Consider the following 18,393-nt stretch of genomic DNA (forward strand, 5'->3'; position numbering starts at 1 on the left):
TGAATTCATTGGTTCAGGTCCTACCTTCCAGAGCAGGAGAAAACAATCTGGCTCCATCTCCCATGTAACAGCCCTTTAGATATTTGAATATGACTATCATATCTCCTCTCAGTCTCCTCGTCTCTAGGCTCAACATACCCAGCTCCCTCAGCCATTGGTTTCCAGACCCTTTATCATCTCAGTCACCCTCCTCTGCATACATCCTTCTTAAATTGTGGTGTCCAGAACTGAACACAGTATTTCAGGTGTGGTCTGACCAAGGCAGAACAGAGCGACACTATTTCTTCCCTTGATCAGGACGCTATACTTCTGTTGATGCAGCCTAGAATAGCATTCACTTTTTTTGCTGCTGCATCACCCTGTTGACTCATGTTAAGCTGGTGGTCCACCAAGACCCCTAGATCCTTTTCACATGTACTTTTTTGAATGCTAAACAGAGCTTTAGATTAGGGTGGGGAATCTTTTCCAGCCCAGGCGGCCACACCATTCTGAGAAACTTTCCAGGGCAGTGGGGCAATGATGGGTGGGACCAGAGGCAAAAATTGGGAAGCAGCTCAAGACGCAGCTCTGCCTAACAGGCTACATTCCAGCCACGCAGGTAAGTCACTTGTGCACCTCTCTCGATACAGGCAAGCAAGAGGGAATATCACAAATCCAGGATGCGTTGCAGGCTAGGCAAAAGGCCTGTGAAGCCTGTGGCTTAGGGAGAGGAGGTGTGGTCTGAAGAGAGCCTTAAGGACCAGACAGAGAATTCTGGAGGGTCGCACGCAGCCCCTCGAGCCTGATTGCTTAACTAAGCTCTGTCACACAAGTAAAAACACTACCACCATTTTATCGTTTACAATTTTTAAAGAGAAGTGAAAAGATGTGAGGGGTGAGAGAATAAGGAAAAAGAACAAGGGAGAGGAGGAAGAAAACAGAGACACCTACTCCCAGTTTGCAGATAATAAAACTATTGTTAAAATTAATGATGGTTTAGCAAGAACACATGGCGTGCTGGTGGATACTGTTCAGAAGTTTGCTAGTGGCTCTTTCCGTTCACATGCAGGGGAGGCAGCAAACCAGTGGCTGGCTTGCCGTTGCACACAAAAAAGCCACAATTGCGGTTTGTTGCTCTGCTAGCAAACCACAATGGTAGGCCAAGAACAAACCTTGGTTTACCATCATGGTTAGCTAGGAGAGAAACAAACTGTTATTATTTATTAGATCCCTCACCTGCCCTTCGTGGTGAAGACTCGGGGCAGATTGCAGCCATGAGTGCAAAAATCGGAACAACTGACAACTGGAATAAAAGGGTGGGCACTTTCTTTCTTTCTGGGGAAGGGCACACACTAGCTCAGAAAACCAAGTATGCATGAAGCGCTGTATGCAAAGTGCTGTATTAGCTTGCCGTATTAAGTGATGTATCAAACAGCAAATGTCAACGCTCCCTTTACTCTGCCATTAACAAAAGAGCTGAAGTAGAGGCACAGCAGGTAGCAGGTGCTGATCAAGCCGGGGCAACTGGCATCACGGACAGAGCACGAGGTCCCAGGTTCAGCTCCTGGCAGCATATTCAGGTAGGGCAGGGAGAGAATCCTGCCTGGAACCCTGGAGAGCTAATTGCTGCCAGTCAGTGCATACAGCAGTGAGCCAGGTGGTATAAGGCAGCTTCCTTTGTTCATTGTGGGGAAGTGGGGGGGGAAGAGACACTCTCGAAAGCAGTGTTTCTCAATGTGGGCGATATCACCCCCGAGGGGAGGGCTGGAATGATCCAGGGGGGTGGTAGTCGCCTCAGGTGCAATTGGGGGGGGGGGGTTGAATAGAAATAAGGAGGCGGTGAAAGCATAAAGAAGAAGAGAAGAAACTTTTGAGAAACCATTTGTATATGTTTCATCTGTTGTGTTATGCTTATTGCCAGGTCGGGCGCCGTTGTGGGACGGCGACAATGCCTCCCCAGGATGTGGAGGTGATGCTGGAGGAAAGGATTCTTTCTGGGCTTGGGTGAACCTTTTTCGGCTCCACCCAGTCCCAGGAAGTGTTAGTGATTTTTATTTTAATATTATCCTTTGTTATCTCAATTTTCTGTGTGCAACGTGAATGCTACTAGGGTTGATTTAAATAAATACTTTTACAATTTCAAGGTGTCTTATTTACAACAAAGTCTTTCTTTACTATGCTGTAGGGCATAGGTAGAAACACAGATGCATCAAAGAATGCAAATTTCTCACTGCATCTTTCTGTTTGTTCGCTTAAAGAAGGCAGCTTTCGGGGGTGGGGCTGAGTAATTGTTTTCTGAAAGGGGTGGTGGGCCAAATAAGTTTGTGAACCTCTGCTCTAAAGGAACAACCATTTCACCCTCCTGGTAAGATCTCCCCCTTCCCCAATTTAAGCAGAATCTTCCACCACCCCAGACTGGCAAGATGGACTCCCCACCACCCTCTCCCACTTAAGAGATGCGCATCACAGAAGCACATCCTTTCAGGCTTCTCTGGTGGCGCTGTTGCGTGGTCCCCTTCATCAACCATCTGCCTCCCACTCTCAGCATTACAGCAGAAATGTCAGAATACTCCCTGCTAACTGCGAAAGGCGCCTCCCCTCCGCCCCCTCAATCAGAGGCTTATTCGCTCTTCACGCTGAAATTGTTTCCAAGGGAGGAGGATCTAAGAGAATAAGAGCTCTGCAAGCTCAGATTAAAAAAAAAAAAAAAGGAATAAGGAGGAGGTATCATGGGCCGCCAACACAAGGCTATATACCAAACAATCGTAGGTGTTTATCCATGTGTGCGATTTGGATGGGGGGGGGGGTTGATCACAAGAAAATAAAAAAACGGTTTGACATCCAAGCGGGGGCACAGCACAGCCAACAAGCTGTAGAAAAGCAGCGGCTCACAGCCTCTGCTGCAACCAAGGAAGAATGTGAGAGAGCGAACATGACGGTGAACGCTCACAAATATTGTGGTGGGGAGGAAGGGGAGGAATTTAGACAAGAGAGAGGGTGGCACACAATTGCTAATAATGTGGGAGGGGGGCATTTCGCCTCTGCAGAAGCAAAGGGATAGCCAAGGTGCTGGTTCCAAAACAAAATAAATAAATAAAAATTTAAAAAGGGAGGCGCAGAAGAGCAGAGGAAAATAAAGCACCAACTCCGTCTAATTTCATATACAACCAAACAAAACAGGAGGGTGGGGGGGCAGGGAGGGGGGAGAAGTAGCAGCAAAATGGCTGGTGGTGCTGTGCATCAACGATTGCCATTCATCTCTCCATGAACACCATCATGAAAGCTTGGTCCTGCGGGTGCTGCACCGTACACAGCAGGAGGGGTGTCTCTCCAGGTGTGGGACTGCCTTCCCTGGGACACTCAAAAACGTGGCAGAATCATGCCCTTTTTGGCTTGCAGCTGCCAGCAGCCAGAGGTGAGGGACGCATCACACCCTACCCACCTGAAAGGCACAGTCTGTGCACAGATTCCCGAGCCTGGCGGCCCCCACACACTATCAGTCAAATCCCTCTGGAGCAGAGGATGGGGAGCCTGCATACATCAACCTCCAGCCGTCCCAGGAGCCAGCCAACAGTTGCTTCCCTATCACTTCCCGAGGACATTAGGGGGACACCCAGCTCCGATACAGTTGTTATACGTTACTGGGAGCCGGTGAAATGCCGAGATCGAGAGAAGCATAAGATGCAACAAACTCACTTGGTGGGTTTTAAGTCAGCCCGAGTACCGCATTTCCTTCCGGGGGGGACAAAGCAGTGGCGAGCAGGGCCATAGGCCAAGGGGGGACGGAGCAATGGATGTAAAAGTTATGCTTGTACAGTAGGCTAGGTTCTACACACACCCTCTCTGTTCTCCATCCGGAGAAGCAAGAGATGTGTTCAGGGGCACATCCCAACCAGGTACAAATGTTCCAGATATGCAGCAGGGCTCATTATGGAAATCTGCCATGCACATTTTGCAACTGGCTATTGGCCACATGCAACCAAGTGGATGCTATGATGGCACCTGATGTCTCCACCATCTGGAGGTGCATGCCTGGAGATCCTTGGGTATGAAATGTTTCCACACACCTGTTATATTTTACCTGCACAATCAGAATGAATTTCAGGAACCAAAAAGTTGTATTGAAAAATATGACTTTTGAGCAGTCTGGCCCCAAAATGGCAACCAGGTATTCCGTTTTGGTGACTATAACCCTGGGTTAAGGAGCCATTTGGTGTCTGGCTTATATTATCTGAGTTTCTAACACTGAGTGTTAGAAAGGACCAGATAGAGGCTTGGAAGGTCACAATCAGCCCTCAGTCTCAAGGTTTAAAAGCCCACAGTGCTTTAAGTCAAATCTCCCTCTCTCAACTCCCATAAACCAGCATCTTAAATTCTGAGATAACAACAAAAGAAGTTACTTTATACCATGACAGACTACATCCACCTAGGCCAGTATTGTCTACTCTGACTGTTAGCCAGCGACACAAGGGGAGGAGAGGACTTCCTTCATCATCATTTACCTGAGAGATCATTTCACTGGAACTGCTAAGGAACAATTGAAGCTGGAGCCACCTGTATGCAAAGGCGTTGTTCCTACAACTGAACTACAGGTTCTCCTGAAAAACACTATTGCATGGCAATGCCTTTGCCAAGCTGGTGTTCTGGAGACCTTTGGCAGGGGGTGAGGAGATCCAGGAGCCGAAGACACCTGCACGGCACCAAGTTAGCAAAGGATGTTGTACAGAAATAAGATCATGTCCATGAGAGCCATCTTCAGATGCCTGAAAGGCTGCTACACAGAAGATGGAGCCAGACTGTTTTCTGCTGCTCCAAGAGGGGAGAACTCGAGGCAATGGATTCAAATGACAAGGAGATTCCGACTCAACACTGGGAAGAACTTTCTGACAGCAAGAGCTCTTCAACAACAGAACTGACTACCTGGGAAGGTGGTGAATTCTCCTTCACTGAAGGTTTTAAAGCAGAAGTTGGATGGCCACCTGTCAGGTCAGGGATTCTCTAATTGTGATTCCTGGATTGCAGGGGGGTTGGACTAGATGAGTCTTTGGGTCCCTCCCAATTCTACGATTCTATGAAGTGCCCTGGAATTAGTGCTGAGTTGAAATCTGTTGTGTGTTCAGTGCTTTGTGCACTCCCCACTGCCCTACATGGAAGACACCTCCCCTTTCTCTCTGATATTTTTTGCACCCTCTTGGCAAAAGTGTACAGAACTGTTCACAAGGCTGTAGCTGTTAAAGAAAATAGAAACCCTCCCCCTGCACTGCTGAGACAATTGCTGCCAGCCCTCCCAATCTTGTCAGGCAAGAGTCGATAAGAGCTATGGCAGAACATAATAATAATTATAATATAGTATTTTTTAATTTATACCCCGCCCTCTCTAGCCAGGGCCGGGCTCAGGGCGGCTAACATCAAATATAAATTACAATAAAACGTAATTGAAACAACAACAACAACAAATAGTTAACTAAAATACAGCTTAAAATACAGCTTAAAATGCAGCCTCATTTTAGTAGTAGCCCATAAATCAAGACCATAAAGGGAGGGAACATCAGATATTTACCCGAGCCAGCTATCCATGCTGGTCCTACATGGGCCAGCAAAAAAGCCAAGGGTCAGAGTGAATCTAAGCCGAAGGCCCAGCGGAACAGCTCCGTCTTGCAGGCCCTACAGAAAGATGTCAAATTCCCAAAGGCCCTAGTCTCTTGTGACAGAGTGTTCCACCAAGTCGAGGCCAGTTCTGAAAAGGCCCTGGCCCTAGTTGAAACCAATCTAACCTCCTTGAGGCTCGGGACCTCCAAAGTGTTGTTGGAAAGGGGATGCCTAACCCCAAACCTTCCAACCAGAGGTAGTTCTGTATCAATTGGACACAGCCAGGGTTAGAGTACAGCAAGGTAGGGAGCAATAACCTTTCCAAAACAGAGGATTTTCCAGGGCTTTAATTTCCTCATAGAATTTCTACCTTTTTCTAACTTCATGAGTAACAATGGACAGACAGTGCCCACTTCAAAGACGCTATGAGGGAAGCTTGGCGGTTTTGAAGGCCGTAGCTTTCCTTTGCTAAAGACAAGTAAAAAACAAGCAAGGGCTTCAGGAAAATCTTCCAATGCAAATTACTCTATGCAAGTTACTTGGATAGGAGAAAGTTTACCAAAAAAAGGCACCACACCCCTGGCAAGGAGTGCACCTCAGATGCCTAGACAAAAGGTGTGTAATCTCTTCTTGCTCGGAATGGGGCTTCCTTTGTCATCAATGGTGCCATCATGTTACAAAATGAATCAAGCCATAGGGGGCCCATTTAGCCCAGAATCCTGGTGCCCAAATAGGAAGCCCTCAAGGTAGACGAGCTCAGCAGCCATGCTCTCCCCACTTGCAAGTCTCAGCCATTGTGGTTAATAGCTATTGATAGCCTTGTCCTCCATGAACATGTCTAATCCTCTTCTTGGTGCCCGTTGCAAGAACAAATTCCATAGTTTAGCGATGAAAAAGTTATCACTTCTTCCAGGAGGCAGGGCGGGGGGGGGGGGAGGCAGATTTTTGCCTGCCCCCAGTCCAATTTTTGAAAACTGAACCTCACATATAATGGCACAGCACTCCTTTCCATAGAATTACAGTTGGAAGAGACCCCGAGGGTCCTCTAGTCCAGTGTTTCCCAACCGGTGTTCCGCGGCACACGAGTGTGCCGTGAGACGTTGCCTCGTGTGCCGTGAGATGCCTGGAGGGAGGCGGGCGAGTCGGGCGGCGAGAGGCGGGGCGGCGGCGGCGGCGAGGAGAGGCCGCGCCTCCTGCTGCTGCCTGGCGCTCCTCCTCGCAGCCGGCAGCGCTGCCTGGGTGCCTCCGCGCGACTCTGCCTCGCTGGGTTTGGTCTCCCAGCAGAGACGGGTCACACGCGCACCTCCCTCCCTCCCTCAGCCTGCGCAGAGGGAGAGCCAGAGAGAGGCATCGCTCCTGCGCGGCGGGAGAGGGAGCAGCCGGAGCGATGCCCCAAACGAGCTGAATTCCGAGCGAGGGACTGAGGGGGGAGGGAAAAAACTTTCACTTTCGTGCGTCCCTCCCGGCGTGACGCTGCGCGCTGACGTCACGGGGCGGGGCTTTAATGGTGGTGTGCCGCGAGATTTTTTTTCAGTAAACAGGTGTGCCGTTGCCCAAAAAAGTTTGGGAAACACTGCTCTAGTCCAATGCGCTGCAATGCAGGAATCTCAACTAAAGCATCCGTGACAGAGGGCCATCCAACCTCTGCTTAAAAACCTCTAACGAAGGAGAACAGGGGAGACTGTTCCACTGTCTAACACCTCTTACTGTCAGAAAGTTTTCCTGATATTTAGTCGGGATCTCCTTTCTTGTACCTTGAAGACATTGGTTTGAATCCTACTCTCCAGAGCAGGAGATTTTGACTTGCTAATCACCATTGTTATTGCTTTTTTATTATTAGCACACTGATTGGTCGTTCTCCGCTGACCATCGTTATTTGATACCATTAAAATATTCCCAGAGTGCTAAAGCGTACGTGGTTGCTCCCTTTTAAATGATTGTTATTATTTTTCTTTAAATTAAGGGCAAAGCTAGCAGCACAGCAAAGCTTCTCCCACTAGCCATCTGCTCTGCCTGCAGACATCTCAAACAGGAACAGAACATAAGCAGTCATCAGTGACAAAGACTATTTTGCCTAGATGAACCGTCCCCGACCAGATGCCCTCCAGATGTTCCTGGCATTTATTTTATCTTATTTGTGTGTGTGTGTGTGTGTGTGTGTGTGTGTGTGTAGACACACACATTGGGAAAGGCTACTTTGAAGGGAAAGCAAGCGACATACTTCATCCATGATGTTTCCACAGGTATCAAAACAAAGAAACCAGCCTCCAGAGTGAAAAGCTAACTGGAAAATATAAGCAGCCTGGGCAGAATATCTGTAAATAAGGGGTCTGCAATGGGAAACTACTGTCCCAGAAGAACATAGACAGAAGTGTTAAAAATGCAGCTATGTATGCTAATAGGCACCTTAAGCCTAGGTTGCAGTCGCCACAATGGAATGTCTAGGCACCTTCTCTTTTTTTGGCAAGGAGAATCATTTTTATTGTTGTTATTTTTATGATCTAGTTCATTTCTCCTGGCACCTGGGAAATTCTTAACACTGACAGGAAGCTGCCTGATACAGAGTCATCCATCCCACTCACTGCTGTCTCCACTGACTGGCAGCAGCACATCTCCAGGGTTCCAGGCAGGGAGTCTTTTCCCAGTCCTACCTGAAGATGCTAAAGATCAAAGCAGGGAAGTTGTGCAAAGCAGAGACTCCACTGAGTGGCAGCCTCTCCCCTTCAAGCCCACCGGGCTCCCTTCAACTGCCAAACATAAGAAGAGCCTGTAGGATCAGACCCCACTGCCCACCTAGTCCAGCCTCCTCTTCTGACAGGGGCCAACCAGGCGACTTTTCTGGGAAACCCACAAGGAGGATCTGAGCACAAAAGCAACTCTCCCCCCTCCTGCGCTTCCCAGCTGCTGGCATCCAGAAGCATGTTGTTGTTGTTGTTGTTGTTGTTGTTGTTGTTGTATTATTAGTTATACCCCGCCCATCTGGCTGGGTTTCCCCAGTCACTGGGCAGCTTCCAACAAAAGATTAAAAATACATTAAAACATCAGTGATTAAAAGCTTCCCTAGTTCAGGTGCAGAGGAAGTCCACCATGTGACAAATTTGGAGGGGGGCTTGGCCCTCTATGTTCCTACCCCTCCTCAGAGTGTGTCTCTGGCAAAACTAACAGCTGATCGAGATGACTGAACCCCTGGGGCACATTTGGGGGGGGGTGCAGCGTGGAATTCAATGATGGAGCTGACTCTTCAAAAAGTTCTGCTATCAGAATAACAACAGATCCAAAGTCAACAGAAGGGTTAGGCCACTTCAGTCACCAAACACCTGATACCACCCAGGTCCATCCACAATTTCAGCCAAAGAGCCATTGACAAAAAAATATAGAAAAAAGTAAAATGTAATCTTTGTTCCTTATCTAGGCTTATCTCCGAACCTCTGAAAAGCAAATATTGACACTATCCCAACACCAGGAAGTCAAAAGAGGAAACTTCTTTTTGACAGAATCAACACTATGCTCAATTGTTCCTGGCCTATTATAATTTCATTTTGCGCGCTCTCCCTGTCCCTCTCTCTCTCTCTCTCTCTCTCACACACACACACACAAAAGCACCTGCGATTCCTTGCACACGTAAGGGAATGGTAGATGAAAGAGGGGTGATTTCGTTTTTTAAACCACCTATGACAGATAGTGCCTCAGTAGAAGACCAGGCCGGAGGCACAACCTCCATAATCACACTATAATTTGTAGTTACGTGTTTTTGCCCAAACCGCAAGAGACTAGGCATAGCTGGAAGAGGTGTGCTTTAGAGCCCTTGGCACCAATTAAGGTGCAGCAGGGACATTATCCATGGGGTATTTGCCACCACAACCCCCACCTCTTGACTCAATGTGCAGGTGGGAGGAATGAGAACAGATTGCTAGGCAGAAGAGACCCCTGTCACACACTGGTTCTGCAAATGCAAAAGAATTTGACCGGGTCTCTTTTGGTACCACATTTGTAGATGCAAGGGAGAGAGAATACTACAGGCTCAAGGAAGCATAAAAGATATTCTTTCCATGTACTGGCACACTGAAACGGAACACGCACCACTATACTGTCAGCCCACTGTGAAAACATCACCCAATAAACACTCACCCCCTGCAACAGAACATCACACCACAGCTCCTTTTAAAATCTCTTATATCTATCACACCTGCTTTTCTGCAATAGTCTGCCCCAGTGTGAGGGCAGTGAGAAATTCAGAAAGAGCCACCAGCTCTTAACTTGTCTGCATCAAGTTCACACCCTTTGGGTGATTTGAACTACAACTCCCATCATCCACAGCTGCACAGCTGATGGGTGCTGCAGTCCCCGACCAGTCAAAGGCTACTCTGCCGACTCTTGGCCCAACGTAGCAAAAGCCCCTTGAACCCAGACCCTCTGAGACGACATGACATTTCCACAAAGCTTTACAAGGCAGCACCTGTGACAGAGACAGCAGCGTTAAAGGGAGCGTGCGTAGACTGCCGATCCTGCCCAGATGAAAATGAATTTAGAGAGAATATGTTAAATGGGTATTACGCTGCATCAGCCGACTAACACATATTCCCAAGGGACACCCCCACACACTCAATCAGCAGTGAAGATTGAGCTTCATTGCTACCCTCACTGTTTCTCCTCCTGCCCCAAAATGTTATCTCCCAAACTCAGTCATCTCATCCCCAGTGCCTTAATCTGGATTGGCCCCAATTTTTTAAAGAAAGATGTAATGATCACCAGTAGCCCAAGCAGAACAAAAGCCTGGCTGCCCACTTGACCCAAATACAGGCCAACGATTGTATGCTTGATATGTGGGGCCGGGGGAATCCAAGAGACAAATTCATGCTATGATGGCTATGCTGTGCCTCTACAGTTGGAGGCTCTGAGGAATCCTAATTGCTGAAAACCATGGGGGGGGGCTTGTTTGTGGCCTTCCCACTGAGGCATTTGGTTGGCCACTGTGAGAACAGAATACTGGACTAGTTGGGCCACCAGTCTGACCCAGCAGGCTAGTCTCCTGTTCTTAGGAGCCCCTTTTTCTACCCTTAACTGGAAAGATTTGAGACTGCACCCAACCCTGCTGCGGTGTCAGTCTGTTTCGGGGTGACCCTGACTAATACAGGGGGTGCCTACGCATTAGATACTGAAAAGCAAGCCTTGCATTCCATCAAGAAACAGACCATATGCATAATCAACTGATGATGATCCCTATGCCAACTAGGGTATTGTCAGGGATGGGGGAACCTGTGGTCCTCTAGATGGTGTTTGATTCACGGCAGCCAGTGTGGGAGGCAGAGATATAATCTAACAGGTTGCAGTCACCACAACGGTATGTCTTGGCAACATTTCCCCCCCAATGGTGATTATTATTGGTAGTATTATTATTCATTTCTATAGCACTTTATATTTTAAAAAAACAAATCTCAAAGCAGCTTACAACACATGAAAACATCAAATCAAACAATCCAGAATAAAACAAATTCAAGCTTCAAGGAAAATCTTTCAGATCCTTCTCTAAGTGATATTTTGCTTTGCCCAGTCACCAACCTGGCATCCAGAGATCTTCACTTGGCCAAAACTGGACCTGCACCAGTCGCAAAATGTGCCTGGCACCTGGCTAATTTCTAGCACTGGCGGGAAGTGGTCAGGGTAGACGGACAAAGAAATCTAACACATCTGGAGGAAGGCAAGTTGGCGAAAGGAGCTCCAGGCGGTGAGCTCTCTACTGCTCTCTTGCCATGATGTGTTTGTGTGTTAACAGTGCCATCGGCTTTACAAGAGCACAGTGGCTAACACACTCTAGTACAACTGACTCTCCTAACCCCAGAGGTAGCTATTAACTTTCCACCGTTTGTAAGAAAATGCCAACAATGCCATATTACTAAGAGAGAACATTATAAAATGAATTGTAAGGTGCCAGGTTGTAGGTGCATCATTACTGTTGTTACTTATTGATAACAGCCACACCACACAAACTAAATTCAAATTCCACAGCAAAGAAAGCCCACACTAAACCAGACAACTTAGTGCATTAAAGAATTGTGCGCACCGCATTATTAGCAATGCTGAAGTGCTGTGATGAGGAGCCCGTATCGGCCTTCAACTGCTCTACACACAGAGAAAGGCATGAGGATGTGCTGCTCAAATCCAGCCCCCCCCCCACCGGGTCAAATAAAGTGGCATTATTGAAGAAGAAATGTAATGTTCAGGGAAGTTTTTAATATGTGACATTTTAGTGTATTTTTCATCTTTGTTGGAAGCCGCCCAGAGTGGCTGGGGAAACCTAGCCAGATGGGCGGGGTACAAATAATAAATTATTATTATTATTATTATTATTATTATTATTATTATTATTATTATTATTATTATTATTATTATTATAATGCTTGTGCCCTCCTACTCTTGGATAGAGGCAGCAACTTGATCACAATCCATGTGCACTCATGGGCATTACGATAACCGGTCATAGCACAAGCACACGTATCAGAGAAGGCACCGAGTCCGCAAAGCACTCCCACCATAACTCCTCAACCATACACAATATTAACTGCAGCAGACTCACCCCCACCAACAAACAGCATCTATGCTAACAGGAGTCATATGTTATCTCTTCATTGCAACTGAGCATTAAAAAAAAAGGTTCACATTGGCTTTACTGGACAGCTGCAAGTTCTCAAATTAGTAAATATTATTAATGATTTCCCCTATTCTGAACACATGCACAAAGACATACTCATGGATTTAGAAACAAACCTTTCATTTACCGGAGGTGTGGTTAACTCGTGGCCCTCCAGATTCCATCGTTTGTGGCTGATGGGAGTCATCGGACAATAGCATCTGGAGGGCTACAGGTTAGCCACCCCCCTCGGAACAATTTACACACACATTATTAAGCTTTTCTCCTTTCCTTCACATGCATACAAGGGAACTTTATCAACACCTGATATTCAAATATAATGAGGAGGGGGTTACATAAACTCCCCACTCTCACAATTCTCCATGTTAAATTAGAAATCCGCACACCCTTTTATTCCACAATCCCCTTCAAATAAAAACACCCCTTAGGTTTCTTTGGGTGGAAGGGTGGGCTATAAATTTAAATGCAAGAAAAATTATTCATATCCCCATAACAAAATACACAAGCACTGGGAGAATAATTCAGAACCCCTCCCTCACAATTCTCTCCCACACCCTTATAGGGAGAATTGATTCATTTGTTGCTTTTGTATTTTTCACTGTTTTTAATTATCTTATGTGTAAATCACATTGAGCCAATATTTTAGAAGGTGATTAAGAAATACAGGATAGCAGAATAAATAATGATAATAGAAAATGGGTCATTAAATCCTCAACACAGACATGAACTGGAGAGCTCATTAGCAGTTCCCACTCCCCAAAATAATCCCCCATGGTGACCTCCCCACATGAAAATAAATGGAAAGGGCTCCTTAATCTCCCTTAAGAATTTTCATTATACTGTACAGATAACAAGAAGGGAGTAAATTATCCACTCCCACTCACAGCATAATAACGGGAGAATTTAGTTAACCCCATATATGCAGCATTGGTTTGTTTTCATCCCCAATTCATAAACTGGGAGGGGGGTTATTAATGCCCCCCCTATACATCAGGGAAGGAGAGCATCTTCACAACTTTCCCACATTCCTCATAAGGGAGTAGAAATGAGCAGACCTTCCCTTACCTGTCAAAAAGGAAGGGATGCACCAATAACGGTCTACTTCGCGTATTTGGGGGGGGGGTAATTAACCTGCTCTCAATATTCCCCCACAATATATTAATTCCTCAAACCTTCAGAGAAGGGAAAGTTATTCAGGTCTCTCTCCCATCAGATCCCACTTACCTCTACACTATCTTTTTAATGTTTATCTTCCCTATCCCCCCGTTTAAGAGTTCCACTGAACTGGTGGTGTATTGTGTCCCAGACTTTCTACTGGGGTGCAAGGGGGCAAGTGGAGCTGCCCCACTCTGCTTGCTAGAGTCACCCAACCCACTTCCCCCACAGACAGAAAAAGGAGAGGACATAAAGAACCACCCCCTCTGCAAGTAGTTGGAGGGGTCCTTTCCACTCACTCCCCCAGTGTTTTTATTTCTCTTCTGCTCCCTTTCATTTAATAATTCCAAAGCATTGGGTGACAGGATGGTCACTGCCCCCTTGTTTCCTTCGGGGGAGGTGTCAACCCATTCCTATGGGTGCCCTTCACCTAATTCCCCTCTTTAATTTTTCAGATGGGGGTCCTTAACCCTACACACACAACCTTTCTGAGCAGGGAGAAAGAGGGGAGACAGCAGTTCTTCCCCTTTTGTGTATTAATCCCCATTTCAATTCCTGACCCATGGGTTTGAGGAAGGGCGATTATTGATCCCCCTCAACCTGGCACACATTTCTGAATTCAGAAAGTGGGGAGAGGGGATTCTGTTTGCTGTCCCACTACATTTAGCTACAACCTTTCCCCCTTCTAATCACACCTGTAAATTGGGGCAGCAGTCCTTTGGTCCCTTACTGAAGGATGGGAAGGGGGATATCACACCCTAAATTCTCTCTCTCTCTCTCTCTCTCTCTCTCACACACACACACACGTGTCAATATTGTAACCTCAAACCACCAAACAGGCTTTTAACATCTTTTCTGAGGGGAGAAGGAAAATAGGGTGTCACTCCTCCCAATTTATCCCACCCTCAGAACAGCCCCATTTTCCTCTGTCATAAAACTGAGGCTACTTAATTCTCTTTCTAAGGAAGTGGAGAAAGGAAAGGGGGGGACAAGACATCTTGTCGCCCCCTTAACCCCGTTTCCCCAAATAGCTAATTTTCCTTCACACCCACCAATAACCCTTCCCCTCACACCCATAAATGGGGTGTGTTTGTGTGTGGCCTTTTAGAATCCTGAAAAATGGGGTATGTAACCAGTTTCCTAAATTCAAAGCACCCCCATTTGCCTCAAATGTAAACTACCTTTTTAGGAAGGGGGGAAGGGATAGAGAAAATAGGGATCATGTGTGGGCCTCTCAGCAACCCCCCAAAAGGATATAATTGAAAAGGCAGCCCTTCAACTCTCCCTTCTGAAAGGGGGGAACAAGGAAGAGGGGCCACTTCGAGGGTATTCTGGGCTTCCCTCCCTAAGGGGGTGTCAACCGGTTAGGGCATTACCATTTCCTCCATCTTCCTCCTCAGCCCCCCAAACCCCAGTACTACCATTCCCCCCTCCATCACACCAGAGGCAGAGGAAGGGGCCATTCTGGGCCCCCTTCCTAAGGAGATGTCAGCTGGGATGCCTGCCTGCCTGCCAGCCGACATCCCCCATCCCTCCCTCTTCCCCCCTCTTCTCTCTTTCCTCTATCCTCTTCCTTGCCCCTCAAGGACTTCCCCACACCAATCATTTCACCTCACACACATCCTTGAGGCATAGCTGTCAACTTTTCCCTTTTCTTGCGAGGAATCCTATTCGGAATAAAGGAATTTCCCTTAAAAAAAGGCAGCTATGCCTTGAGGAGAGAGTATTCTGGGCTTCCTAAGAAGGGGGGTATGTCAGCCAAGCGCATCCAACCCCCCCCACCCCGTTTCTCACCCCCCCTCCCTCGGCCTTCCTCCTCCCACCACTTCTCTCCTCTTCTTCACCCCTCAAAGACACCCAGATGGGCAGCATGCCTGTGTGTGCGTGTATATGTATGTATGTATACTTTTCCTTCATACACGCAGATGGGGTGATGCTGAGCTTCCCTCCTTGGGGGGGGTGTCTTCCTCCTCCTCCTCCTCCCTCCTCTTCCTCCCCCCTCAAAGACCCCCCCTCCCAAATGCACACACGCATAATATCCCTCTCTCACGCAAACGTAAGAAGTGATGCTGAAGCGTCCCTCCCTTCAGTCAGTCAGCCAGGCGCCTCCATCCCATCCCTCCCTCTTTCCTTTCTCCTCCTCGTCCCCCCCACTCCCCCCCACCGCGCTTAATTTCCCCCTCCCGGACCTGAGGCGAGCGCGGGCTTCCTTCCCTGAGGGGCTGCCCACCGCCTCCATCCCGCGTCCCCCCTCACGGAGCTATCCCCTCCTGAGGCGGCCGTGAGGGGCTTCCCTCCTTCCCTGAGGGGGCGCCGTCCGCCCAGCGCCTCCACCCCTCAGCCCGGGCTCACCCGGTGGGCGCGCGTGAGGCTGAGGTCCTTCATGACCTCCTCGAAGGCCGCCGTCTCCTCGGCCTGCTTCTGGTTGTGCAGCGCGATCTTCTCGCTGAATTTCCGCGGGTTGTTCGACGAGGCCGCCATCTTCCCCCGTCCGCATCCCTCCCGCCGCCGTCGCCGCCGCCGCCCCCTCCCGCTCCGGGCGCCAGTGCGCCTGCGCACCCGCGCGCGCCCTCTCTCCCTCCTCCCCCACCCGGCCGCCGCGCCGCCAACCAAACAAGCAAAATCTGGGCGACTGCGCAGGCGCGAAAGACAGAGAGGGCTGGCAGGAGAGGCGGCGAGGCCGACTGCGCACGCTCCGCCCACAGGCGCGCGACTGCGCAGGCGTAGGAACGGGCAGACTAGAGGGAGGAGGGGGGAGGAGGAGGACGGCTTGCGGAGCGGAGGCTCGGACGGAGTGCGCACGCGCGAGCGAGAAGGGGGCTGGTCGGAGAGAGAAAAGAACTCAGGATGCAACAACGCGCACGCGCAAAATAGAAAGAAAGGGAGGGAGGGAGAGGGATGGACTGGAGTAGGCGCGGCGCGCATGCGCGGACCAAAAGGTGGGTGGCGAGGTAGCGAGAGGGAGGTGTTGGTTTTGCGCACGCGCAAGCTTGGAAATGGGCAGAATAGGTGGGAAGCGAGGAGGGGATTGGCTCGCGAGAGACGAGCGGAGCCACAGCGCGCAAACTCGGCAGCGGAGGGGAAATGAAACGAGGCGACATGGCGCATGCGCCGCGCTTTCTCATCTCTTATCATACACATCCTTCCGCTGCTTTTCGCCGCAGGCGCAGAAAGCTGTTTTTGTGGGGCCCCCCCGCTCTATCTCAGGCGCATGCGCAGTGCTTTATCTCCTTTCTCTGGCCCTCCTTGCTTGGTAGGCCGGCTCCCCTCGCCCCCCAATAATTAAACCTCCCCCTCTCTCAATTTCCTGATTAGTTTAAGCCTCCTATACACCCCCCGCTCTTGTTGCTCCATACCTGCCATATTAAGTTATGAGAAATAATGGAGCCTCCACAGACAGGAGCAGTCTACCCCCAAATGATGGCACTAAAATGAAAAGCCACAGCAGAGGGGAGGCTGCTTATTCTGATGTTCAGTGACAGGCTGCCTCTGAACATTTTATTAAACAATATAAGTTGTTGTTTAGTCGTTTAGTCGTGTCCGACTCTTCGGGACCCCCTGGACCAGAGGATGCCAGGCATTCCTGTTTTCCACAGCCTCCCAGAGTTTCATCAAATTCATTTTGGTCGCTTCTATAACACTGTCCATCCACCTCGTCCTCTGTCATCCCCTTCTCCTTGTGCCCTCCATCTTACCCAACATCAAGGGTTTTTTCCAGAGAGTCTTATCTTCTCATGAGGTGGCCAAAGTATTGGAGCCTCAGCTTCAGTATAACAATATATTGATTCAGTTGATTCAATCAATAAATATATTGATTGAAACCAACTCATTTCTGCTCACAGACCCATTGAAATGAATGGACCTAAATTAGTCCTGTCCATTAATCTGTGAGCAGGGCTAGCTCTGGATGCAGCCCAGCATCCCTTAAATTGTTTACGTAACATGGTGCAAAATAGTCATTTTAAAAATAAAAAAGCAATTAGAAACATATAAAATTATCAAAATACAGATAAATTCTATGAAGTCTCTCTGGATATGGAGGTTGCAGAAATAGATGTTTCAGATATCGGTCTCTGGTACCACCATGAATTTCCCATAATCCTCTTTGAGAGCCATCTCATCAGAAAAGACCATGGCGACATGCAGTGGCGGAGAGTTCTGCAAGTCAACCTTTCTGCGTATTTGAAGCAGTTGCCTTCATCGATGCAAAGCGCACCTTGCATCCGACTCCAAAGTAGAGACAGTGGGCTATATTCAATGCTAAGACGGACTCTAGTCCCAAGTTAATGGAACATTGGTAAGTGGGTCAGATCCATGGGCTTCAGTTAGCCAATTCTCTTTTAAATGTGTAAACTCCGAGCATGACTAATTTTGGAGACAACCCCATGTTTTTATTTCTAGAAACCTTCCATCTCTTCGTGTTTTGTCATGTTTTGGCCAGTCTCCACAATGGGGGGGACGGGACCATATGCAGTTTTGTTTTGCACTCGGAGTCAGCCCTCAGCCCAAATGGCACGGAGGAGGCAAGGCAGGCATTTTCAGTGCCGCAAATTTGACAGAACCACAAGACAGAATTTCAGTGCCGCAAATTTGACAGAACCACACTTTTGTAGCCCTTCTGCACTGAGAACTTAAGGAGAGCACTGCTGGACACCACCACCACCAAGAACGAAACTCTGGCAGAAAACACCCCAGGTACTTTTCACAGAGCAGTATCAAAACTCATTTTTATTGAAAACAAATACCAGCGAGTTCTTGCAGCATGGAGGTTGCAGTTCGAAAGGAGGCGAAGTGGTTGTAGACCCACAAATGAGGCCGCTCTCCACGGGCGCAGGCATGCTGTGTGAGAGAGAACAAGCACACCCCTCCTGGCCAACCTAAACTGACTTAGATCTTATCCTCCCGTCCCATTCCCCAAATCCAGGGAGTTACCCAGGAAAGCAGGATTGAGGCAGTCACAAAGCTACATGAGAAGTACCTTACGCCTGCAATTTATGTTCCTTTTGACACACTGTTGTTAA

At 48.3% G+C, this 18,393-nt stretch overlaps 1 protein-coding gene across 1 annotated transcript in view; it reads right to left on the reverse strand.

Moving 5' to 3' along the window:
* CRTC1 (CREB regulated transcription coactivator 1) overlaps positions 1 to 15,914 on the reverse strand; it is a 46,945-nt gene extending 31,031 nt beyond the window's left edge. The window contains exon 1 of the mRNA XM_081177841.1: positions 15,725 to 15,914. Within this exon, the coding sequence (XP_081033967.1) occupies positions 15,725 to 15,853 (129 nt within the window). The 5' untranslated portion in view covers positions 15,854 to 15,914. The remainder of the gene's footprint in view (positions 1 to 15,724) is intronic.
* Positions 15,915 to 18,393: the final 2,479 nt, after the last annotated feature.

The sequence above is a fragment of the Podarcis bocagei genome (assembly GCF_964188305.1).
Source record: "Podarcis bocagei genome assembly, chromosome: 18".
In the NCBI taxonomy this organism is placed as follows: domain Eukaryota; kingdom Metazoa; phylum Chordata; class Lepidosauria; order Squamata; family Lacertidae; genus Podarcis; species Podarcis bocagei.